At 38.6% G+C, this 27,807-nt stretch overlaps 1 protein-coding gene across 1 annotated transcript in view; it reads right to left on the bottom strand.

The window, feature by feature from the left end:
• Positions 1-13,055, bottom strand: part of ST8SIA2 (ST8 alpha-N-acetyl-neuraminide alpha-2,8-sialyltransferase 2) — a 52,922-nt gene extending 39,867 nt beyond the window's left edge. The window contains exon 1 of the mRNA XM_053461807.1: positions 12,694-13,055. Within this exon, the coding sequence (XP_053317782.1) occupies positions 12,694-12,791 (98 nt within the window). The 5' untranslated portion in view covers positions 12,792-13,055. The remainder of the gene's footprint in view (positions 1-12,693) is intronic.
• Between the last annotated feature and the right edge of the window lie 14,752 nt (positions 13,056-27,807).

Genomic DNA, 27,807 nt, shown 5'->3' with positions numbered 1-27,807 from the left:
ATTTAATTAAACCATGCCAAGAGGTTTCTGACATTGATGGTCATTTTATAACAGAGATTTCAATGTAAGTGATTTAGATTCAAGTTTTCCAACCCACCACGGTATGGCACACGTTTGAGAGATAATGACACAAACAGAATGGCAGACATAGTTGATGTGAAAAAAGCAATATAGTAGTAAAACAAAAATAACGGCAAAATGGAAACATGCTACTCCAGGAGATAGTGGTGGAATATGATATATAATGGCATGGGTTTAAAAAAAGGTGTATAATAACAAAAGTAGAACAGGGAGCATAATGACGTGGACTGATGGGAATGCTACGGGGAAGAGAATGATGGCTAATGAGAAGGTTAATGCTATCCAATGATAATGAGGTTTGCAGATGACATGAGAAGAAAGACAGATGCCTGTTAAGACTCATATTTAGCTGTAGTGGCATTTGAATCACTTCCATGTCATGGGCCTTGTTTTTATATACACACGTATACTATATGTTTCACAAAATAAGGATTTAAATAAACAAGTAGTTAACAAGAACATTTTTTTTCTGTAAACTCACTTTTTCTTTAAACAATGTAGCAAATTGAACAGTTAACCTGCACTCTCTATAAATAATGTCTGTAATCAGCGTCATTGGATAATTATAGTTATAATTAAAATCCATTCTATTTTAGTGTTGCTGCGATTCAAAATACATCTTACACAATCTCCAGTACTATTCAGTGGGGGAGTATCAATAACACTTGAATACTAACTGATACAAATGGCTGTGAAAGCCTTGCTTGTGGATCTACACAGGAATGCTAGATAATCACACGTCGGCTGCTAACAAGCTAACCCATCATTTCATTCTCACGTTGTTAGGAGCTATGAAGAGAGTCAATATTTTCTATTGATTATCTTATCTCTAATACACTAAATGCTGCATACTCAGGACCAATCTCATAAGGACACTCTGATGTCCCACAGACTCATAAAGCCTACAGCATTCACCGAGAAGCTTAGTCAGTGCAAATTATGGCTTAAAGGAACATGCCAAACAATGATAACTAAATATCTATAAAAAGAAATAATTTTTTCTGCTTCAAGCATAGTCGGCACTACATTTTTTTCCTTTTTGATGGAATTGAAGAACTAGCAGAAGACAGTCAGCAATATCCCTATAATACAGTGGTCTGAAAACATTTATAATCCATAGAAAACACATAGACAGGAAGGTTCATTCTGTATGATGAATTGTCAGTAGCTTATGGTAGTGACCCAAAAACCCTAAATCAGAGCGTCCCAATGACACTTCTGCTCCCTTACCAGCCCTTTCTTGGCCCGCGTTGTCTGGTAACATCTGTAATACTAAACATTTAGCCACAGTAGCAAATCACTGAGTCGTATTCATCCTATCACTCTATGTAATGGTTTACTGCTCTAAGCATATCTTGTTGAGTCTTTCCTGAGGTACACAAGTCTAATCAAACTATCATTAAAAACAATCGCATGCTTAGTTATTTAATTATTGCAATCTATAGATGAAAAAGCTAGGCTTTTCAAGATGTTGGTCCATCTACTAAATTCAGTGTTAGAAACATAATTTCTAATGCTGTTATATTTCCATAACCTTACTGGAAATAACTATTTAATCATGTAATAAATGTGCCTGATTTAGATTTTTAGGGAATGCTAGCCATATGACACAAAAGCGGGCACTGATATGATGTTGTCATAGAAACTAAAAAGCTTCTTGGTTCTGGTTTACTTTTATGTAATTAAACCTTCAGTGGCAGATCTGCTAAGGATTATTAGTTTAATATACAAGAGAGGTCGATTAATATTTTTTCTAAGTGCCACAGCATCTTTAAAATGGACTGCATCACTAGTTTCCATCCTTGGATAGATTTATATAAGAAGGGAGTTAGCTGTTACCAAATTTGTATTTCTGACTTCCTACTTTTGCAATAGTCCAAGGGCTAGTGCAAGGATGTTTGCCACCTTAGGTGTAACCTTGTTTTGTTGCTCCCCTTGGCTCTACTGCTACCCTACCCCTCTACCTCATGTGACCATATCATACACATGACATGCCCTCCCTTGCATTGATGGGACCCTTTGTCCTTTCCTTCACTGTGCTACACCCCCCATGTAACCCACGTATAGATCAATTAAACACCGCATGGAAACACAGCATTACAAGTATAGTTCAACTGAAAATTCACAAGCAAACGCAGAACTGAAGGTATAGATCAAATACATAATTAGGAAACCCTAAACTGCAGGCAGATATCACAGGTCACACACCCCAGAGGCCAGCCCTGGCACACATTGGCTTGCAGTAGCAGACAGATTTCACACATAGGACTTGCTGTAGCATCCAGATCGCACACATAGGGCTTGCAGCAGCACCCAGATTGCACACATAGGGCTTGCTGTAGCACCCAAATTGCACACATAGGGCTTGCAGCAGCACCCTGATTGCACAAACTGGACTTGCCGCACCACCCAGATTGTACAAGAACTTGCCCCAGTAACCACATTACAGATGGCACCCACATCCCTTTTCTTTCTCATTATCTCCTCCTTCTCATTATCTCTCACTTATTGTCACCATCTATCATCTCTCCCCTTTCTCTCTCCTCCTGATTATCTCTTCCTTTCTTTCGTCATTTTTTTCTATCTATCCTATGCTTTCACTCCCTATCACTTACCTTTCTCCTTTCTGAAGTCCTTCTTCTTGTAGGTGTGTCCGACCTCACTTTAGAGCGCCTGGATATGATGTCATATTCCGTGGTTCTGCAGTGAGGTTGGGGACACCATGATCATTTGCTGGCAACAATTTGCAGTGAACAATTAAACTTTAATGACCTGCCTATAAGTAGCGTCAGCCCTGCTCCAAGAGCTCAACCATAAGCAGTATAAATTCCAATTTTATAATTACTAGAGTGTATACTGTATACTGTTCCTTAGCAGGTCTAAAAATGATGTAAATACAACCTCAGATGAACAACAACAGATGACATATTAAACCGTGTCATGATTTATTCTACAAAAATTAAGCCAAAATGTAGAAGCCAACTGTGTAAAACTAATTACACCTTATGATTCAAATAGCTTGTAGAACCACCTTTGGCAGCAATAGCTTTGAATGGGCCATTGCAACACCTTGATTATTTTCTTTTTCACCCACTGTGTTGTAGATTTGCTGGTGTGCTTCGGATCAATGCCCTGTTTCATGACCCAGTGTCGGCCAAGCCTTAGCTGTTGGACAGATGGTCTCACATTCGACTCTAGAATACTTTGATATACAGAGGAACTCATGGTTGACTCAATGACTGGAAAGTTCCCAGGTCCTGTGGGGGCAAAACAAGCCCAATTCATCACCCCTCCATCACCATGCTTATCAGTAGGTATTAGATGTTTGTGCCGATATGTTGTGTTTGGTTTCACCAAACATGGTGCTGCGCATTATGGCCAGACATCTCCACTTAGGTCTCATCTGTCCAAGTGATATTGTTTAAGAAGTGTTGTACTTTGTTCAGATGCAACTTCATAAACTTAAGCCATGCTGCCATGTTCTTTTTAGACAGAAGAGGCCTTGTCCTGACAACCTTTCCAAACAAGCCATACTTGTTCAGTCTTTTTCTAATTGTCATTAACATTTAACATGCTGAGGACTGCAGAGATGTTTATTTGCAATTGTTATGAGCATTGCATGGTCTGACCTTGAGGAGAATTTGCTGGGATGTCTACTTATGGAAAGATTGGCAACTATTTTGAATGTTTTCCACTTTTGAATAATGTTTCTCACTGTAGAATAATGGAGTTTAAATTGTGTGAGAATTGCCTTATGGCCCTTCCCAGATTCCCTTTATTTTTCACATGACTGTATATATATACATATACTAGACATGGGCTGGTGGACCAAAGACGATTCCGACTAACTTTTCTCCAGTTCTTTTCAGATAGCAAATTCTGTTTCCTGTCCATTCATTTCCCTCACTCACTCTCTCCCACTCTCATTTTTGTTCGCTCTCTTACATGCTCTCTGAATGTCTCCCCACCTTCTCTGATAACCACGTCCATGTCTTGCATCTTCTTGTTCTGCATCTTCTTGTTCTCCTCTCTTCTATCTTCTCTCTTCTTTCTTCGTCCACATTTCAGCAGACATAAACTCCCAGGGAACTTCCACCAAAATGAAGGAGCTTCCGTTCTCTCCCTGTTCCTTACCCAGGGTTACATTAGGGCCAAATGGGAAGAGGATTTCACAGGAATCTCCACCATTTTGGTGGAAGTTTGCCAGGAGGTCATGTCCGTGGACATGCATATGAAGAAATAAGAAAGAAGAGAGAAAATAGTAGAGAAAAAAATGTGAGACATGGTAGAAGAGCTGCGAGTCACAAAAGCAGAAGCGGTTAGCAGAGAAGGTAATGAGACAGAGTATGAGAGAGTGGAAATAAAGAAGCCTGCAAATTTCGGATGAAAATCCAGAGCTTTTTTCTTTGTTAAATTTACATTTTTTATCAATCAGAAGAGGAATGCATATTAAAGAACATTATGGGTATTTCATAATAAGGTGATAAAATAAACAAAAGCACTTACCTTAGTGAGAAACAGAAGTTCCCTTTCTCCTCCATGGTCCGAAGATTCTCGCCATTGATCAGGGCCAGGAAAGAGCTTATACTGAAATCAATGGGAACCTGGGCTGGAGATGACTGATGGTAAGTCAGTCAAATGTGTCAGGAAATGTGTAACACTAAGCACAGAAATAGTTGGGGGATGGGGGAAGGAGCAAATGCATATACGGGGAATTCTACAGAATCCCCCCATGCATTTACAAGGTGGAACCATCTACATTGAAAGGGACTTCTTAGCTGTCACACGCATTAAGGTTCATATGATGGCTGGTGTATTTCTTGTATAGATGGGGTGCCAACCCATCTCCCACATTGAATGCACAAGGATTCTCCTAGCCCAAGCCCATACATTAATCTTGTTCACTTTTTCAGCTTTTATAGTCAGTGGAGGGGAATGACTGGATGGAAACATTGCTAATAATTTTAAAATGTTGGGACAGTGAGACATTATAATAAATCGATTTATTGTCTATTTAACTATATTTAAATAAATACATGCGCAATATAATAATAATTTAATTCCATTAAAATGTTCATATCAAGCTGAATCATGTTATTTTGTAATGTATCTAATGCTGCACAATCTTTACGTAATTGAATTCCGACTTAATTTACCAAAAAAGTTCAAATACCCGGTTAAAGGAACTTGTGGGATGTATATCAACCAACAGGCTGAATACTATGAATCAAATATCTGATTATATTGTCATATAATAATGAAATGCCTATTATTCTCTTTCTACTATATAGGGCAGGGGTGTCCAAGTTTTTTCTGCGATGGGCCACTTCATCAGAAATGTATGTGTGCGTGGGCCGCACTCATTTTTCACTGAGAGAAACTATGGCCTTTTAGCTTTATAATGCATATTTATACAGGGTTAATTTGGCGATAATGAAAAAAAGCAGTGGACAAACAGTTTTTTGATCAATCTTAACTCCTCAGCATTGGTGTGTACTGGATAAAGATGACATCACTGCTCGGAAGATAATACAAGATCGAATCTTATGTGATGAGATTGGGAGTAATCAGTACAATAAAAAAAGTAATCATACACGGAGCACCTGAAGCTACAATTTAGCGTCACTAATCCTTTCAATAAAAATTGCAGATTGAAATAAGAGTAAATAACACAAAACCTTTACTTTTCCTCTCACTGATTTCTGGGCCTTTTTGTTCTGTGAAGTGACTACAAATTCAGGAGAGTTTTGTATCTGGATAAGTAAAATTAAATAGTTCTATTTATTCCTACAGTAAGGAAAGTGCCAGGACACAGAAGACCAAATACAGGCTCTGCCACACCAGCTCCCAAACACACACCAGAACAGGCTCTGCCACACCAACACCCACACACACCATGGCAGGCTCTGCCACACCGACAGCCAGAAACACACCACCAGGACAGGCTCTGCCACACCGACACCCAGACACACGCACCAGGACAGGCTCTGCCACACCGACACCCAAACACACACACCAGGACAGGCTCTGCCACACCGACACCCGCATCAGGATGGGTTAGGCTACACAAAGCATAAAAATGCTGTTGTTGTGTTTGCCCCCTTGTGCATTGATGCCCCAGCCAGGCCCCACTTTAGTATTAATGAACTCACTCTCACACCCTTGTGTATTACCCCATATGCATTTGTGCCCCCAGCCAGCTCCCTTTGTGCATTTATGCCCCCACACCCTTGTGTATTGATTTTTATGTAATGCCCCCAGCCAGCCCCCCTCCCTTGTCTATTGATGCCCCCAACCTCTTTCGTACTGGTTAATATAATGTCCCCATACCCATGTGTATTGTAAACAGCCACCCACCTACCCCTTTTTGTATTGCTTTATATGAGATGCCCCACCCCCTTTTTGTATTATTAAACTGTTGTCCCAAGGAATCCCCCCCTTTGAATATCACCTTTTCGACTAGGGTGACTTTTCCTGCTGGCTTCCTTCCCCTGCAGACTGCTCTCCTTCAACATGCTCTTCTCCCTGTCACGAGGAACTTGTCCATGTGAGCCCGCCCCCTCGAGCGTCACGTCACATGTTCAAAGGGGCGGGACGAACAGCCTCAACGCACTGGACGGCATGGTGCCTGCACACCGGCCGCTTTAATCCGCTTTAATTAAGTGGACAGTGGAGGCCGCCCATGGACCGACCGGCCCACCAGGAAATCTCACGCGGCCGCACGTTATACGCCCCTGATATAGAGTTATGACAGGTTATTCTGCCTCTGGAGGGAACATTCAGGGTGACAGAAGCACCCACAGCAGCAGGCACCCTGACAGCTGAGGTGGACTGCCCCCATCACCCAGGCCTCGATACAGCAATGTCCAGCAGCGAGTATCCAGGGCTTTTAAAGAGGTGGCAATACACTGTAAATGCCCCATAGGAAACAGCAACCTCCATAAGTGCTTTCATACACAAAGTTGTCTGTTTATGAACAATTTTCCTGTTTCAGCTGATGGACATATACTTTACATGTTCCTGACCAATAGAGCCAGAAAAAGTTTACATCTCTGCAAGTAGGAGGAAATTCTCACATAAAAAACCATGTTCATGTTCCTCAGTTTCAACATTTTACTGATCAGAACATGCAAAGTGCTGCCATGCAGAAAGTTGCATGCAAATAATTTGCTTTGAAGAGTTTATACATTTCACATAAAGCAACATATGCATGTATATGTGCTCTAGGAAAAACAACTGATGTGGTAATCCTATAATTGGAACACGATCAATGCAGTTCGGAAACCTTAGGTTGCCAGTTCTTCTGGTAACATTATTCGTCATTACGTACAACTGGGAGTTAAAGTCCTGTTCCAATTATTGATGCACTACAATATCATACAAATCAATTAATCCCCTATGTGCCACCTGTGGTGACAATAAGGACATTGACTATTTAAATTGAAAAACCAAGGTAAGCAATATCAGAAAGACCATTTTACCTCCCCATTAAATAGTATAAATAATATATAAAAATGATTGTTTTGGTTATATAATTGCTTCAAATTACCTTGGCCAGCTCTTCATGAAAGTCTCAAACAGAACAAATTCTGATACATATCTGCTATACTGTGAGTGATTTAGAAAAATGGCATATGCCAAAAACCAAGAAGAAAAAAGTGTAATTGTGCCTTTGTATAAATATTATTGCAACAAAAAGTGCCAATACCTTCATAAATTAAACATCCAATGGCTGGGTGTATTAAATATAGACTTTTTGGCCCATAATCTACATTTTGATTTACACAAAACATAATGGTCCTACATCAACCCCACTGTGTCTATAAAAAAAAACTGTTATGCTGCAGGCAAAATCATTATAAAGCAATGGAAGACGGGTAATTAACCTGGATCCCAAATCATTCATGGGCAGCAAGCTGCAGGCAAGCACAGAGGGGCCAGCACCATTGAATGTATGCAGAAAAATGGCAAGAATAGGGGGGGTACTAAAGCTAGTCTATCTGGTATTAAGTGATATATATATATATATATTCTGACAAATTATAAAGCTTTACACACTTGGTGCCATGATGAATAGCAGTACCATTTTTTATTCTTTTTGTGTATATGTAGCCAAATTCTTGCCACTTACTTGTGCTTTATTACTAAGAATTGTAATATAAATGCATAATGACTGAGCCTGTAACTAGCTTAATGCATTTGCTTTTTGGTTCACTGTCCACTTTCTTTATGCCTCTTGACATTTCAAGAGCTTGTATACTTTATCTAACAATCTTATATACTGGACATACATTTTAATAGGCCATATTATGTTTTTCATGTTTAGAAATACTCTTAAAATACAAGTGAAAGTAGAATTTAGAGCATTTTCTAAATGTAATTGTATGTTATTCCAGGGAAATGGAAAGTATCATCACAAGTAGTTAGTTGCCTAGTATATTGAGTATGTCATGAGTCTGTTATGTCTGAAGAATAAATTACAGCAATAAGCTTTTTCACATTATATTCACTCCCAAACATCTAAGAGAAGTTCCATCTCCAAGTCAGGATTACATGCATTATGAGGGTGGCGGCAGGAGATCTGTGACAGTTTCAGGAGGAACGTAGAAACTTACTGTAAGGATTTAGTGGTCAGTGATTGCTTCATTTCAGATATAATCTTGTAGTCTAAAAATAACAATATTTTTGCTTTTAAGCCTGAACAGCAATTTGGGAATCTGTTCAACACAGGTACAGCCTGGCTGCTGTCTTAGTGGGGGAGAATGCTTTTGGAACATACTAAAATATTTGCCCAATATTTAGAAATGGAGAGAAACAAAAAAATCAATCCCTGTTGCAAGGGTGAGTACACCAGGAACTGGGGTGATGTCAGAGGACATGGGACATTGTAAAAGAGAGGTGGGTAAGTGGCTGTAGCATGGAGAACTAGAATAGAGTAAGTAAGAGAGGGAGTGGAAAATGAGATACATGCATATGGGCAACTGAAATGGAGTGAATGAGGCTCAAGAGAAGAAGGCATCGTGAGACATTAAGAAGAAAGACAGGAGGTGCGTGGAAACGAAAGGGAGGGCTATAAGGAACTTTCTTGATGAAATTGAGGAATGAACCCTTTCAGACAATGGGTTAATATTTTTATTTGGGAGAAATGTTTAACGCATACAATAATTAAACTTGAAGGTGTGAGCTTCGGTGACATCATCATTAAGCCAAGTAATTAAGTCTGTCTAATTAATGCCCTTCAATTAAGAGGTCCTAAAAGGAACAGAGCCAAAAAAAGGAAGCTGCTGCAACTTTTGTGCTAAACTGAATTCTATGACAACTACATGTAGCATTGGAAAAAATAATTCCTAGAGCTGCTGAATGGCCAAACCTCTCCCAGAAATAATTATTTTATAGTGTAAAAGTTTCATATTTTTTTCCCACGTGACCAAGTAGACAGTGGCAGGTTGTTCTGTATATTTTCTTGCAATCAAACATTATTAAAACTACTTTCCTTACAAGGAACATGGATGGCATATCATGACCAAAACACATTAAGGGCCATTTTAGGGACAACAACTTTTGAACTGGAAAAAAAGCACCCAGGTAGGTAGCACAAACTTTCAATTTGTCTATGCGGTTTCTTAACCCCATACATTACAGTGTACTAAAGCTTTAAAAATGTAATAACGTATAATAGTCATTAATATGAAAACTGTTAAATTAACTATATTTGCCCTTGCAAAGTTTAATGGCCGGAAGACTATGTAAATAGTTCTAAATACTTTAGTATCACATTGCATCCTGGGCTCTTGTATCATATTCTTACTGACTGTGTCATTTTTTACAAGAGCTTCACGTCAGGATTCCTATCAGACCCAGCTAGAGACATCCTGAGCTATTTGTAAAAACAATTTGAGAGTTACAAAACACCACAAGAAAGTACAGACACAAAACCAGCAATGTAAATATATTTATTACCATGATCCTCTTTTGTAAGAACATAGATTAACAAAGGTGTTAATATTTATATGGATCGGGTTTGGGTAACAGCTTGAGACTTTCATAAATAATGCAGATCTGCTATATGGGCTCATCCTCATCTTCGTCATAATTATTATTATTATTATATAGCGCCAACAATTTATGTAGCTTTTCTTACAATACATTTATTCAAAGGGTATGACAAAACTAGAATAGACAGACCGATACATTAGGTAAAGAGAGCTTACAATCTAATAGAAATGACTCAATACATTTTAAAGGAATTGTATGGTTCTTAAATTAGAATGCTATTTGAGATCACTGGCTACTTGAGTGAGGAAAAAGCCTTAACCCTAAAAATTGCAGACCAGAAAAGAATGGCAAAAGCCTGCTATTTGAAATTGCTGTCGCTTTGCGGATAAGAGAAATTACAAGATAAAAGGCATTTGAAAGACAGACACTTTTAAGAGCGGCAAATGCCACGCATTGAAGGCAATATCTACAACTCCTTAACCCATTCTTAAAGGGTTATCATCAGCAGTGCTTTGAAGAAAGAATAGGACAGTCATTTGAAAAATGTTTGTACCGACCAGAAGGGCATCCAAGTCAGTGATAAAAATATATATCTGTTATCTAGCTTTCTCCTGCTCTAGTTGCCACATAAACCTGGTATGTTGATATTTTGGGCGAGCCACTCATAGATCAATGTTTAGATTGCTGCTAGAATAAGATATTTAATATATAAGTATTATTATGGCTGGTAACTGTTACACGTAAAACTGACCCAGTATGTAACAATGGAGCTTAAACTCATCTGAGCTCACAAGCCTACATGTTGCTGCCCAGAACATCAAAAGCTCTGCCTGTAGTTGTACAGTGCTACGGAATATGATGGCGCTATATAAAACAATAAATAATAATAGTATATGTTATGTATAAATTAGTAACTTATTCCTGTGAGTGTATGCATCCCACATGCTGCAGGAGAGTACTCTGCATGCTCATTAGCAACATATAAAAATTCCTGGTGAAATTGTCCAGAGTGGTCACCTTAGTTGCAATGGATTTGGGGTCTACATAGATGGTTCCTACTTGGGGGAAAAGCAGGTTTTGGTTCTGGCTACAACTACACTTTGAATCCAGACATTGATCAGTTATATTGCTAGATCAATGTCTGGATTCAACACATAGAGAATATAAGGAGTTAAGATATGGAATGTTCCTTTCACAGAAGCCAACATGTCAGTCAAGTATGCATTCTAAAGGTTGACAGAAAGAAAGATACAATACACAATATGGGAGAAATGACACATTCTCCACAATTTATAGATGCCACAATGAAAACACTCAATCCCACTAGACATTCTCAGTTGAATCTGGACATGTTTAGATGCCTCCATGCTTTTCACATCCATAACAATGTTCCAAAGCACCTATAATTCTATCACAACTACTATAATCTCAGAATGGATTAACCCATTGTACTCTACCGTTTAAACAGTTGTAGGTACCTATTGAAATACATTTTGGGCCATAGATCATCTTTGGGGTTAGAGCTTCGGGTTGGACTGCATCAGCAGCCAGACTTGAGGAAAGGATGAGTGTCCGTGCACTCAGCAAACCCAGCAGGTACCGGGAAGCTCTGAGCTCATCCTTAGAGCCGTCTGCTATTGATCCAAGACACGTGTGTTAAGACAGGGGGGAAATCACCGCACCCAACACTGGGTTGGATCTCTCATCATGAAGGACACGAAGAGAAAGGCAGCAGCCCACCAAAGGACAATGCCGCAGATTCAATAGTTGCCCTTTAAGTCCTACTATTCTTAAGAAAACTGAAGTTCGAAGATTGGGGAATAACCCCCTCCCTGTATATTTAGCAGGCGTGGAAATAACGTGTTAAGTAAAGGTAATAGCTGGGAAACCCTAGGTTCTCCTAATTGTCACTGGACTTCAACTCCCATCATCCAAGCCAGATTGCAGACAAGTACATTGAAAATGTACAACCCCCACCAAAAAATATAACTTGGTTGACAATATCTGACAGTACAGATGTTATGGACTACAACTCGCATCACGCTAAACAGCATATGCTCTCCAAGTAAGCAGTGCAGTCTGCCCAGGGACTATGCAATTCTCTGCGCTGGAAAGCACAGCTTAACGTGCCAAGGTCTCCCTGCGATCGGCAGCCTTACTTTGTGATGGAAGCCAAGCCTTGCATCTGTATCTTTGCTTCTCCACGATACACTGTTTGGTATCATCAGCTCTGCTTTGTCTCCAAGGCATGATCTTGCATTAAACACATCGCTTTCCAGAAACACATTGGCTTTTGCATTAGAATCAATTCATTAAAAGCCTGTGCTATTTACACTACACTCTCAAGTGCACGATTGCCATCTCAATACTAATGTTAGCATTGCCTTTTTTACTGACATAATCTAGTATTGTGTACATTCCATCTAGAAATTAAAGCATGTAGTTGATTGATTATGATATTAAAGCTCTATATGAGAATACTGCATGGAATCTATAGTGTACTCTGTTCCTAAGGAGGGGAATGGTCTGTATTACATAAAAGTAGAAAGACAAAGAAACTAGCAGTACACAGGCAAGCTCAAACGGTGAGATAAGAGGGAGTAAATGTATATTTACCCGATCTCCACTTCCAGCTCAGAGATATCAGCCAGGATGAGAAACACCACTAACAAGGTGACAGTGGCCAGCACCCAGCTCTTAAAGTCCAGATTCATGGCTCTGCCTGTGAGTGTGGCGAGGTATATCAACAAGAAGGAGAGGAAAGAGAGCTCTGTCCGCAGCCCCAAAGAGATCCAAGTAAATCCCAGCTCATTGCAAGCTTAAAGCACTCCTAGCCAGAAGGCAAGTATCCTGGCTGTCCTCTCTCTCCTCCTCTGATGACTTGATGTGGGAATGGTGCTGGTGGCAGATCATTGTCACCTATCATCAGAGTCCACGCTGCTACAGACACAGGGAAGGAGAGGAAAGAGATCCATGCAAAGCACTCACATCCACAGACTGACACAGAGATCCTCCCTTTTTTCCCCCCTTCCCTCTCCCTCTTTTAAAGTTAGTGTGACAAAAGAGAAGTCCACACCTGGGAATAGTCCCCAGCAGCAGAAAACAGGAGTGGAGTTCGTTAAGAAGGAAGAAAAAGAAATTCATAGCTACATTTCACTAGGGGGAGAAGAAACCATGGCTTTGGGAAAAGCAATTACTAAGGCTGAGCGCATCATCTGCAGGTTATAGGCAAGGAAGGGGTTAACCGTGTTGTTGTTTCTGTGGCATTAATGCCAGACAGATTTTGTTTGCCAACGCAGAGTTAACCGTTTGTGCGCCAGAGAGGTGTGCCATGCCTTGCTTGCGCAGAGATACAGCGCTATTTCATCCTAGGACATGTAACCAGTGATTTAAACACTGATTTACAGACAATTATTTTTGCTATAGCTCCTGTATATTTTGTTAGGAGGATAACCTGTAATATAGCAAATATTGGTGAATTTGATTTTTGTTGTATGGTGACTGTTGGCAGGGCAAAGGTTAACAGAGTAAAGAAGCAAAGGTCAGTTCCAGTTGCCTCTTTAACCTGTTAAATATTTGGTGATGTTACCATCATTCTGTATGATATAGGACCAGGTATGGTGGAAATGGAATTAATAAGTTAATCATAATTAACCATTTAGTGCCAGATAAGAGTACAATGCCAGTTACTCTATTCTAATCTTTTGTGTTTTTCTGTTTAAAATACTTTTGGAAAAATGAAAATAAGGGCAGAGAATATTTAAAACAATCCCCTGAAGCCCAGGAGCAGAATTATAAAGGAGATGCCAATTAGAAGTAATTGAGGTCTTTAAAGTTGAAGGCAGCTGTGGAGTTTTGTAGGTATCCTGAGTTGTGATCAAAACATTGGTAGCAAAATAAGCACAAGTTGTTACAGATTTTTGAAATGGAATCATAACATTGGTTTATTAGGAACTTCTGTTTGTCTTTGGTGAACTTGATACATTCAGTTACACTAAAGGATTAAAGATTTGCCAATGTACTGTTAAAGAGACAGTCATATCACACAGCCATGTTTGTAAAGACCACTTGTGGTGGAAAGTCCTACATGTGGACCAATCGCAAAGAACAGTCCATTGGTTGCCACGGTTACTGCATCCTTTTCAGAACTTTCTCTAAACAAGTCCCAGTCACATCATTTACAGAACCATTGCTAGTTAAATGCCTGAGCGATTAGTGTCTTCCTTCTCTTGGAATTTATACCCAAAGATCAAAGCTCTAGGTCTAAAAGCAAATGGAACTGCTTTATCTGAGAAGGGCTTTAGATCATCCCTATCACAATTTCAAACATCTTAAGATTCTAAGGCCAAGAAAGTCTACTGTCTTAATTATGCCCTAAGAAAGCACAACCACCCCTATAAAGCCACACACCATTATCCTGCCCTCTCCTTAGAGAGTGCTGGTAGTAGAGTGCTGGGAAAGACCACTGCTATAGTTTACTTACAGTTAAAAGCAGCAGGAAATTACATTTCCATTGGCATTCTAGGGCAGCGCATGGAAAATTGAAAGGTTTTGTCACATATGCTCAGCTCCTGTGGTGCCCTCATGTATTAATTTATTTTTAGAAGCATTGCAGGAAGGACAAAAAAATAAAATGGGGGCGGCATGAGTAAAAAAAAATCATTAAGCATTCAGGGCTTGTGAAAATGGCTGGAGCATAGCCAAGAGTTGACGCAACTATAATTTAGGGTTGCCCCATTATTGGCTATTTTCTGCTAAAAAAATGCCCACTGCAATCAGCTATTTTAAATTTGACACTGATATGGTGAGAAGGGAATTTATGACAATATAATGTCATCTGACTTTTTTATTTAAACAGGGTATGACAAAATTCTTGCTGGATGCCAAAATATGATGCGTCATGTAAGACGCTCCTAAAATATGCCATTGCTTGTATAATCTCTGTGTTATTTCTCTCAGCAGATAAATGGATGCTATTTTAAATCTTGTAAACTATACCAGATGAAAAATTATGCTCAGATACTATACTATATTTTGCTCAGCTTTTATATTTCTTCCAATTTCAGTCCACAGTTACATTACAGGTGTTTTGGCACCCATGGGGTGCAGACCCTCACATGGTCTGACGGCCAAGTGACTCTCGCTCAGAATAAGCAAGCCAGAGAAGATTAAAAATAGCCACCACAAAATGACAAAACTGCTTTGTCTGCCAGTGCCTACAAGAGAAGAGAGGGAGGGAGGCAGAGCCCTTCTTGCACCCATGATATACCATGAAAAATGCAAAAGTTGACTCATTTGCTTTTGAATGACAAAAGAGTCTTGGCAGTGAACGGATGGCAATTTTAGTAAATTCTGTGCTTTGGGAAGTATCATATCTACTTGAAAAGATAAAATAAGGGGTTAAATGGGGTTTGCTTAGCCTATTGTTTTACCCAGACTGTCTTGACTGGCTCAGATCTTCTAATTGGACTTTCTATCAGGAACGAGTGTCTTTTTTGGAAGGGAAGTATTACTGAAAATGTAGCACAGCCAATGTGAAGACACAGCTGTGCTTTTACAGAGGCTGATAAAAAATAAATTCTGATTGCTTATGTGTATGGAGTGCATTATTTAATCTAAGATTGGGACAAAGCTCGGTTGCCTCTAAACAAAAGCGCTAAATACTGTATTCTCAGCAGAGACCCCGCAAAACCATCTCTGCAGTGCTACTGTATTATCATCTCTTAAGTTCTATGAATAGCTGTTTAGCATACATGCATGGCCATTTCCCTATTGTATAAATCTGTTGTTGCAAAAGTCTTTGATTTTCACCCCCCCCCTTCTAGAACAGAAGAAGCATTTGTTGAAGCTTTTTTTGTACAGATAAAGAACACTTACAAGCAAATTCATTCATGATAGACTGGCCCAGAAGCCTTCATTACCCAACAGTCACACAGCATAAAGTGCTGCCAACATTGCTGGGAATTCTGGGTCAGGGCATGCAAATGAGCGGTGTATTACTTGTATTGTGTTTATCTGGTTATATAAGATTGGCTTCTCTTTAAATAACACATCATGCAGATCTTTATTTTTTTTTTAAATAAATGTAAACCTATTGTGGGTTTGATGGAGACTAATGGGAAAAGGGTCAGAGGTTAAATCAATCCTATTGTTCTGCTGAAAAACAGCCTCAACATTTTTGACCCATAATTTCAAAAAATTAACTTGTCACTTCATATTTAATGCACAATTTTGACCTTTGTTAATCTAGATTTTAAATGGTTTTATTTTAAGTTGTTCTTTTCTCCTAAATTATACATTTAATTCATTCACTTACTCGTAACCATATTTGACATTATTTAGACATGTACATTGGCTTTGAATATCCTGTTCTGCCTACATTGATTAAGTTAACAATTTTATGATTTGATTGAAAATGTTTTATTCAAATACGGCATTTGTCACAGGAAATGGCCACTGAAGGTTACTTTTGTGGTAGGGAAGTAGGTTGGCTTTTTGGACCACTGCCTCCGAAAAGACTTTTGGACCAATGCCTCCTGTTTGGAGGGGACCAAGAAGATTCTGTACTCCCACAACCCTTCATACCCCTTTACAGAGTGCGGCCACAGGGGATGAAGAATTACAGATCCAGCAATCCACTGTGTCTCTTCCAGGCACTTTTTTGTCACCTATCCACTTCTTTGGCTTCATAGGAAAGCATTACACCTCAGGCTTCAATTATGGAAAAATAATTGAATACAGGATTCCTAGTATTGTTAAATGCCCAGACCTACATGAGAAATAATTTCATCACTGTGTAAAATTCTGTCTCAGAGTCTGTCTCTTCCTACTGAGTAGAAACCTATAGGTTGTTGCCACATTCAATGAAAAGTGTACCTAAAAACTTGTGCTTTTAATGTGATTAAACCTTTGTAGGCAAGTGACCCCCGCTCCCAGGCAGGTGTAGACACCAAACAAGCTGCTTTATTACTTTTAAGATTTTCATGTATTGAGTCACAGTTTATGTTTAGTTATATAGGACTATAATAACACAGGAGTTGTAGGAACACATGTAGAGTAGATTTGACAATAATTGTTCTGCTTTAAGACGCCTAAAAACCAGACTAAATAATGTTTTTGTTTGGCTTTATCTCATTTGTTTTTATACAATGAATTGTATTTTCTGCCCTTTTAGTTCAGATGAAATTACCCAAAAATAAGTCTCTGTCTCTCCCTCTGTGCTTCCTGCCCTCTCCTCAAGTCCTGTCTGTGCCCTTGCATGCTCCCCCTAAATCTCTTTGTGCTCCCTGCTCTTATCCCCCTAGTCCTCTCTTTACTCGTTCCCCACAGCCTTCTCTGTCCTCCTCATCCTGTCTGTAATATTGCCCTTTCCCCCTGCTTTGGGTCTGCCCCTACACCTGCTCACTTCTCCAGACATTTTTCTGGTCTCCTCGGATCCCTCAGGAGAGATGGGAGGAGGAAATGAGATAGAGGCAGGGGAGGGATTCAGTGTGTGAGAGAGCGTGTGTAGTGTCTTTCCTGACATGAAAGAAGGGAGAGACCATGTGTAGTGTACAAAGCGCCTGCAATAGAAGCTGCCCTAAATTATAATATAGTCCTAATTTGTCTGGAGGAGTGACTTAATGCACAGCTTTCCTTACAGACATTGAACTTGTTAATTGTCATTTGCATATTAAATTATGCTAGTAGTTTACAAAAAAGTGTTGAGTTGCAATACCCAGTATAATAAAAAGATGTGTTAACTTGGTGGCAAAGTGTCCCTGGAAATTTTCCAGTCCTTGGCCCAGGAGGATCCAGAGCTTGACATTGGGAATGGCACTAACACACAGAGACACTCGACACTAACACACATGCACACAAACTAACATACACACTTAGACACCCACACAAACATACCCAAATACTCCAGCTAACACAACCAGACACACACATACTAACATACCCAAAGACAAATGCTAATTCACTAGCACGCACACTAACATACCCAGTTAAGACACACAGGCAGACATATACTAACATATCAGTCAGACACGCACTAACATACCCAGATGCACACACTTACATGCCCAGACAGACACCCATGCATACCCAGGCAGACACCACCACATAGGGATACACAGGCAGACACTAACATACAGACACATACATACATACCCAGAAACACACTAAAATACCCAGCCAGACACACACTAACATACCCAGGTAGACACACACTAACATACAAGGCAGACACTAAAATATATACCAAGACACAATAACATGCACACAAAATAGCCAGACACACTTACATATCCAGACACATATAAATATACAGGCAGACACAAACTAACATACCCCAGCAGACACTAACCTACATCCTCTCCTCTTGGAAGATAGGGAAATAAAGAGGTAAGTTCAGGACTTACCTCTTTATGCCAACTCCCTAAGCATGCCTCTGTCTCGGGGTTTTATGCATCAAACCTCTAAAATATGAAACTGCCTGACGTAAGGATGCCGATTTCACAACATATATATACGTAAAATATACTCAATCATACTGAATATGGTGTATATTATATTGGTAAAGGTTCACATGGCATGTGCCGCTGGTCATGACTAGCAGCTATGCCTCCAATGACTTTCTCCAACAAGTTTGTTTTTTTTAGTTCTAGAGCTGGCCTGGTTAATTAGACAAGTTTATTTATATACACAGGGTAAACAGTAACCACTAATGACCTCCTCAACATTTGTCAATTTCATCCCGTCTGCCCCTGACAGGAAGCTTCCCCGCTGATTGCTTGCTGGATATAAGTGACAGGTATTACACTGACGCTAAGGTCATTGGCTTTAATAACTGTCTGCATGGTCAAGCTGATGCTAATGCAGTCTCATTGTTGCTTGTAACATTCCAACCATTCTGTTTTGTGACTTTTTCAGACTTGATTAGCTGCTATGCTACACATGATTTAAGTAAATATTAATCACCGGAGTACTATACATTTAGTGTCTTTTTATGGCTTAAAAAAAAAAGACAAAAGGACACCAAAAGTACGTAGACTGTACTGCCTTTTATTTCGTAATAACGTTGATCTACAATTTCAGTTGATGTATCATTTCTTTTCAGAGAAGATAGATTCCCTCAAGCTTCCAAATTATTGTCCAACTTCCCAGAAATGCCCCCAATCTATCTTTCCCAAGGTGGCATTTTCCCCAGCACAATGTGTTACCTGTCAGCAATGCAAATTTATTGATAATTGAAAAAGTGTACTGAACAGCATGAATCTTAACCACTAGCATAACACTCATCTTCACTCTGACTGTCTGCAAATTGGTACCCAGTCTGCTATATTTACAAATTCTACAGTATACAGAAACAAATAATATTGAGCATGTTTCTGTCAGTAAAATGTCATTGTTTAAGGACTGTAAATGCAACTTTAAATACTAGAATTTATTTCTGCAAACCATTCCTTTTTTCCTATCATTTTTTATACTAACAGCTATATCTAAAGAATGGGTTGGATGAACTTGTACAAAGAATTGACTGCATCGCCCTAAACAAAATTGGTACCTGACCACTGGTAAAGATCATCAATCAAAACATCTACTGTTTCTCTTGTTCATGGAGGATATAGTCATTTTATTTATTATTAGTAATAGTTCACACTGTTTCCAAGGCAATCAGCTAATTCCCAAGGAATTGTCACCATTGCAATCTTACGAATATTATTTGCCTGACCAACTCTGCCATCTTCACTGCAATAGTTACAAAAAACTTAGGTCCCACAAGTTTCTGCCTAGTTTAGCTCCTGCTATGAATCTCCTGTGAAATCCTCTCAGGAAAGGTCAGGGAAATACTATAGGCCCCTGCAGCTCCTGCGGTACAAAGAGTAGCACCCTTGCAAAAAATGCATGGCCCCAACAAAATTACCACATACGGTACATAGCGTGACATGTATCTGAGGCTAACTCATGAAGAACATAAAAGAGTACACCAAAAACAAAGAAAACATAGTATGTGAAGTGCAAGAGAGTTTAACGTTTGCCAGGAAATGCCATAAATCAAAAGAATAGTAATAGTCTATATGATTCTATATAAAAATATAATTGTTCCTACATAGTCCCACTTTATTTGGATGGAATATTCTTACATTTAATAACACGAATAAAGGAAATTCTCTGTAGTGCTGGGCAAAGAGTAACTTATTCCCTGCAGAAGTCATTGGTGTTCTCTGGTAAATGGTCCATATGATAATGCTAAGCTCACCCTGGTAATAGGGATGTAAGGCCAATCAGCTCTCGGTTTATGCATAATTAGACAAAATCTGCAGTGTAGAAGTCAAAACAGGCTAACAAAACCCTTGGAAAAAATAATGGATCCATTCACAGTTTGTAATTGTTTTTTTTATTCCTTAGCTATACAGGAGTGTAACAAAACCTAAATAGTAATTGGGAGGAAATGTCCTGTAAAATACATTGAACCTGCGATTTTTCAGCCTTCTGAAAAACCGTGGTCTGTACTATAGAATGTCTCCAGACTTTGGAAAATAACAAAAAAGAAAAAAAGAAAAAAGGCTGTAATACAGCTTCACAGAAAGCTGTCATGCGGGGAAAATGCAATTTAATAGCACTCACACAGGTGTTAAGATAGGCTCCTTCTACACTGTACCCATGTGTATTGTTTTCAAGGGAAAGAAACAGCAGCCCTGGAGTATAGGTCATACAAAGACACAGAATGATAAAAGAGCTTTGCACGGTGGGGATGTATGACTTGTATATTAAGGGTTGTATATCACCCACCAAAATGTCCGCAGAAAACATTGATAAGAGGAAAATCAAGACTGAGGACGGACACTTTTTAGTTGTCATAAAATGCAGACAATCTTATGATGCCAATTGCCCCTGTAAAGTACAGTACCATTATATTTTACTGGCTAAAAACGGAGCTTCATACAAATAGAAATATCAGGCATTGCTTTGTATTGTGTCAGGTTCACTCTTCTAGTCTGGAGCCGTGAGTGATACCTGAGGATGTCCTGCTGCTTTGTGTTTTAGGGATGAATACCTCCTTTTCAAAGCTTTTCCTTCATTTTTTTTGCAAAGCCAGTGAGTAATGGAAACACACAAAAAACAGAAGCATTGACTTGTTTTGGGGTATTGCTGTTTCTTAATGAGAACACTGATCTCTAAACACTCTCTCTAAGTAATTCAGACTTACTCTGAAGCCATGCTTTTAAAAGTCTCCTTTGTGTTGTTTGATAACGTCTTGATTTTTTTTATGATGCTAACATATTTTGTACCGCTTTTCAAAATCAACCTTTTGGATTATGAAAAAAGGCTTCGGAAAGCATTGCTGTTGAATGTTTTTTATTGATCTATTACTGATTCATGGAGACACCTACTCGATTTAGTCTCCATTGTATTATAGAATATACTAAAACCATTGACCAATATTCCCTCAAGTCATTTTTATAGAAACATATACTTAAAATACCAAAAAACAATATGACCTCAAGAAAATTAAACACGGAAGGGGCTAAGGAAGCAGGCTCAGGTCTCCATGCCTATAAAACACAGACCTACATGGACAATGTACACGGATCCTTGGTAAGTGGGGACGCTAAGTATTTAGTTTCTGGAGTCAGAGTCTACTGCTCCAAATAAAGTAGAGCCACAGGATTATCACCGCTACATCTGTGGTTATAAACACCAACAAGAAGATCACCGAACAGCAGCACAATATGACAAAACAGTAGCAGGTGGGCTTAGGATAATGGGGTAAGAGATATTGGTTAAAAGACTTTGGGTGGTCCTGTATATGTAGGTCCTTCCATATTTTGTAACTGTCACTTCTAATCAGTTTTTTCTTACCTGAATCTTCCTACCCTTCCTCCCTGTTACCAGTAGTGTGACCAAGGTTCTTCTCGTGAAAGGTGAGGGTGGAATAATGGTTGGCTAACCCCTTAACGACAAAGCCTGTACATGTACGGGCTTCTGTTAAACAGCTGCATCGCCGAATGTTTCACTCTGTGTAACATCCATAGTTCATCTCCATGTTTTGAGTAGTTCCTTTCTTCTAGATAAGTGGTTTCCCAAGTAATGTGAAAATGACCCACGAAAGTCAATAAATATCTCAACGTTCTCCATGCACAGTTGGTATTTAGGTATGTTCTGCAAAGACCCAATGATTAATACAATAAACAGCATATTTGATATCTAGAACACTCAGTGTTCAACAGAGAGATTCTCAGTGGGAAGGCAAAGTGTTAATAAGAACACAACAACATAACTGCCTGGTAATCTATAAGTCATCTTAACAAAATCAATAAATTGTATTGTTCTTGAAATATTCGTATTCAATGTATTCTTCTAAATATACCGCATTGATTCTGGTAATTCTCTCTTCATTAAAAAGTGAATGTTTTTTCTTTTGCAACACAACAGCATGTTTATTTGCAGAATATTTAGTGATTTTGTTGCGTGCCAAAGCAAAGTGGGAATTTTACATATAATTAGTCACTAAGCTGCATATGATTCGACTATAATATACTGTGTCTTTTAATATTATAATGTTAATGTAAAATTATTTCTATATGAGTGCCTGGTTGTGGCCATTGGCTTAGCGCTGATATTTGATGTGATTATGATGGCTGTGTCAGATTTTTCAAACCATTTCAATTTCCATAAGGTGAACTTTTAAACTAAATATCAGTTACACTGATTGATAAAGCCATAGTTTCAATAAATGAATGTACTATTCTAAAAGTTGTTGAGGGCAACAGTTACAGGTTATGGGTCTATGGGTTTGGGCACACAGAGTTCCAGGTAAAATAGACTGCAGTGTGTGTTAAAACATAGACTTGGCCTAGAGTGGCAGATCCCCCTTTTGGGTAAACAGGCTCCCTGATGTGAGCAGTGATGCTCATTGGCCTGGTTAATAGCGAGATCTTTAATACCCCAGCCAGCCCGTTTACACTATGGAGATCTGTACATCATATCCCAGTGAAATGACATCATATCCTAGTGAAATGACATCATATCCTAGTGAAATGACATCATATCCTAGTGCTTAGGTAAATGCTGAGGAATCTACCCTTGATCAGGTCTAGGGTCAAAATATACCCCTACATGAAAATAAACAGCCCAAAATAACATGTTTCCTTATTCTCCACATGCCTTGTACCTACAAGAGTTTGGTGTGTATGCCGGAGGGGTATCATCTAGACTGAGTTTTGCCATTTACTAATGAAACGTCGAAATAATTAGAGCAAAATATTATATTTACAGGCAGTAATAAAAGTAATTACGTGGCATGCATTTTAATATTTTATATTAAAATATTTATGTTATTTTATATTTTTTATATTAAGAGGGACTCTTTCTAAAATGAAACAATTGTTAAAATCTTTTGATACTTAAAACCTGCTCAATATAACAGAATCCAAGACGCTAGAGGGCAAGTCAGAAAAAAGGAATAAGAAAAATGTATTAAATAAATATTCCCCCGGGAATAGTCAGACCAATAAGGATTATGCAGCTTAACGCGAGACCCTGCTGATAAAAGTCAATTAGTAAAAATAAAACCTGCAGTCTGCTTATATTTACCTGCTTTACAGCCAACAAATCACATCTGCTTACATAGCTTCGTATAATCCTAATTTACAGCTTCACGCACAATGGTATTTATTTATACCTTTTGGAATTCATTTGATTTGCCGAAAATGTCGGAATTCTTCTCTAGTCAGGTTAAAGTGGAATTGGTGCTTTGCCATCAAAAATATCTGTATTCCTAGCCATAACCCTATATATAGTTACTGTCCCTTTTAAATGGAAAATAACTTTGCGAGAGGGGGCTTTCTAATACACGTAAAATATATTTTTTTAGCTCAAGGAATCAATGCATAGGAGTTATTTCTGCTTTACAGAACATATGTTTTATAAGCTTCCCTAACTGAAAAGATTGACGCTTGTACATTGGATTGTGATCCTATGTTTTATACAGTACTGATTTTTATATTGTAGTCACTAGGAATAACTCTCTGCAGCAAAGCCTTTTAAATATCCAACTAAAATGTCCTATATTTTTTACAGTAACAGTGGATTAATCTGTCAGTTCTTAGAGGAGGATGCAAAAGAGAAGAGCATTCTGTGTATGATAAGGTATGTTTTCTATTGGTTAATTTTAATTTGGTGTCCCAGCCATATCCAGAATATGAAATTATGAGTGAGGAATCCCATTAAGATTTTGGATTTGGGGGCTTTTAGTATCCCCTAAAATAGTACTGGAGAGAAGATCCAGAGCAACAGTAACTGGGTGAACGTCAAGGCTTTTGAACCGTTGATCAACCATTCTAGTTGCATTTAATCATGAATACTGTCTGAGGTTGGCTAGCTGCACAATTTCCTTTGCCATTTATTTGGAGTTGCTTGGATATCATAACCAGTACACATTGTACAGTGATAATTGCAATGTGTGCTTTGCAGATGTATACTAATTATGAGGCTTTATAACTTTATTTTGCATGTGGTTGTCACAGACTCCAGCTGTGATATTTATGAAAGAAAGCAGCACTTTAGCATTATCTATGCATTTTCATCCTCCCCTCTGTGAGAATGTGATCGTTGAGCAGTGGGAGATTGTCCACTCTCATCCCAGGCAGCAAGACAACAATACTATTTCAGAACCAAACTATGCATCTAACCCAATGCACATTGGCATGTTTTGTCCAATACACTCTGGTACTCACTGAAAGGCACTGCATAGAAAGGCTTGTATAGGGAAAACTGAACTTATTTGAAACAACCTTGCTTCAAATTATTTGAGATTCTTCATCTCACAACTTCTGGATTGGCATATTGAAAAAGCCACTTTTTAATCAATGCGACACCATATTTATGCGGGTTCCCCCCAGGTCTGACTCAGAGCAGCACACCCAATCACTCACCAAACATCTGCCAAGCAAGAATGTCCTCTTCCCCTGCTACCAGTATGCCAGGGTATTATGTAACATGATGGCAGTCCAAATTAGTTGACATGGAAATGATAATATAGTAAAATCAGGCCAGTTTCTAGTAAATTTACATCTCCTCAACTGGCTCATTGAGAAAATTCAATTGGCCCCAAGTAAAGCAGCCCACAGGCTGATGCCCACCAAACATGCTACCGTTGGCCAAGGACAGAATATGTCACTGATGTGTATTCACTAAGTGGGAATTTGTGGGTGAGGTTGAAGGAACTGAGTTATTTTAACTCAAAAACATCATCCTGCATTATGAGACAGCAATCCTGGCAATTATTTCCTGCAATAAAGGCTGAGCTGGCCATGCCGACTCGATCCATACATTTAAATTCTTCTTGTGGCCTGCATAGTTTTTCTTCAAGAAATCTTCAACATGGCATTATTTACAGGGCTATATATACCCCAAGTGGACTCCTCATAAGTGGGCAGTTAAGAGTTACACTGGAGGGAAACTGGAGGGAAATGACATACCAAGTACCACTGCAGAAAGCAGGATTTCACCCATGCCGCACCCCTCCTGTGGAATTCCCTTCCCCGTTCCATTCAGACTTTCTGCCTCATACGCAACTTTCAAAACCTCTCTGAGAACCCTCCTGTTCAGGGAAATGTATAATTACATACTTTCCATTACTCCCAACCATCATAATCAAGCCATCTGAACAATCAACAGCTTCAACACATCATCGGAACCAGATCAACTCATCCCCATCCAAGCAGTCCTTCTACTATTGTCTCACTTCCCCCTCAACCACCGACTAGATTGTAAGTTCACAAGAGCAGGGCCTTCTTCTCCTTTGCACCAGTTTATTACTGTGTGTGTTATTGTATGTGAAATTGTTCTACTGACTTTAACAGAGCTGCGGAATCTGCCGGCGCTTTATAAATAAATGTAATGTAATGTATTTCTGCACCATTTTTGTCATCAGTAAGACATATATGTTAACATGAAGAGGAAGGTCAAAGGGTAGATCACACATGTAAGATCCAGACACGCATATTGCTGTTGGAACATTTTATTATGAAGATATTTTAAATGAAAATGTGGAGGTGGGGGAATGGTGTTCTGCCACATTATTGTGTATTATTATTATGTACCTGTGTTCCACACTTTCATTTAATTAACACAATTTGTAATATGATTTCCCTTCAGGCAGCTGCACATGCCACAGCAGATTTCTACAGTCTGTGTGCATACTTAAAAACGTGTCTATAAACCTCTGCTTTGAAAGGGCAAACATTGAAAAGGTTACAAGGTCTATAATTCATTAACCGAAAAAAATTTAGTGATATGTATAAACATTATCCTTCTCTCCATTATAAACAAAATATTTTGGCTAAATAAAGACGGGGGTATTTCCCCAAGAATGCAACAAAAAACCTTAAATGCAAAAGGAGGACATTATTTTTTTACTAGGTAATAAATCTTTGGGAAGACCTCATCTTAAAAATAGAGCTCAACTTCTGGCGCATAAAAATTCTATGGCACTTTGGAGAGTTCAAAAAGGCCAACACAATTAATTAAAGGATCTGAGACTTTTAATTTACAAGACTATTCTAGCCAAACTGTATTTCTTTACAAAATAACTTACAGACTGCACTCCAAAGCACATTTTAGCTCATATATATAGGGACTAGCACCCACTATTATAAAATAAACATACAAAGTATGTATTTATATTTTATATAAATGCTGAATATATATATATATATATATATATATATATATACATAGAATCACACAATTTGATTGCAGTTAAGAACCATTTGACCCATCAGTTTGCCCAGTTTTCCAGCTATAAAAAACACAAACCTTAATCAGTCCTCGGTCTTGTCTTATATTCAGGATAGTCTTATGCCTAAATTCACTCGATGTATGCACCTCTACCAATGCTGTTGCCTCTCAGTGGCCCATTTGTTCTGATTATACATAATAAATGATTAGGTATTAAATAGGAGACTTCTATTTAGTACTTCAAATGTCAGCGTAAGTGAGCTTCTAAACATACGCTTTTGGTTTAGAAAATGCAAAATTAAAAAATAATCTCAGTAGAATGCTATTCTATGATAGAATCAATAGAAAGTGCTCAACATGTCTACTATGCCTGCTTTGTTCCGAGTGTCCAACTCAGTGTGAAACAAGCCTGTTCCAGTTCAATAAATTGCTGAAAAGCATAGTTTCTTTAACAAATTAATCTCGCCTGCTACAGAATACTTTTTTTGTTATATCCAACTGCAGCTTCATCTCTTCCTTGTGTCATTTATGACGAGAAAGCCATTGAGTAGTCAAAAATAATAATAAACTAATTTGCATTTTAATGAATTTTTAATTGAAGGCAAATCTGTTGTTTCTGTGTAAAGATGCAATGTTGACTTTCTAGGCTATGTTGTTGAGAACAAAGTGAAATCATAATGTGATAAAGAAGTGATAACATTAACCTTAATGAGGTATGAAAGCTTTACTAGAGGAGAAGGGACAAAAAGAGAAGGCAAAAAAAAAATGAAAAAGGAATCTGAAAATAGAAAAAACTACAATCCCCAATAATTGGCAAAAATAGAATTATTGTATTTCCACAATCTAGATTTTACTTCCACTGTTTTCAGAGGACATATCGCGATCAGTGACATATTCTGGTCTAGGCTGGATTGGTCTACGGAGGCTGGTCCAGGTCGATGGCAGCAGGGAGACTGAGGTAGCCCTGGGAATGTAACGCTGGTGGACGCCTATGAAATA

The sequence above is a fragment of the Spea bombifrons genome, chromosome 4, assembly GCF_027358695.1.
Source record: "Spea bombifrons isolate aSpeBom1 chromosome 4, aSpeBom1.2.pri, whole genome shotgun sequence".
Lineage (NCBI taxonomy): Eukaryota > Metazoa > Chordata > Amphibia > Anura > Pelobatidae > Spea > Spea bombifrons.
This window is presented reverse-complemented; position numbering and strand designations above follow the sequence as displayed.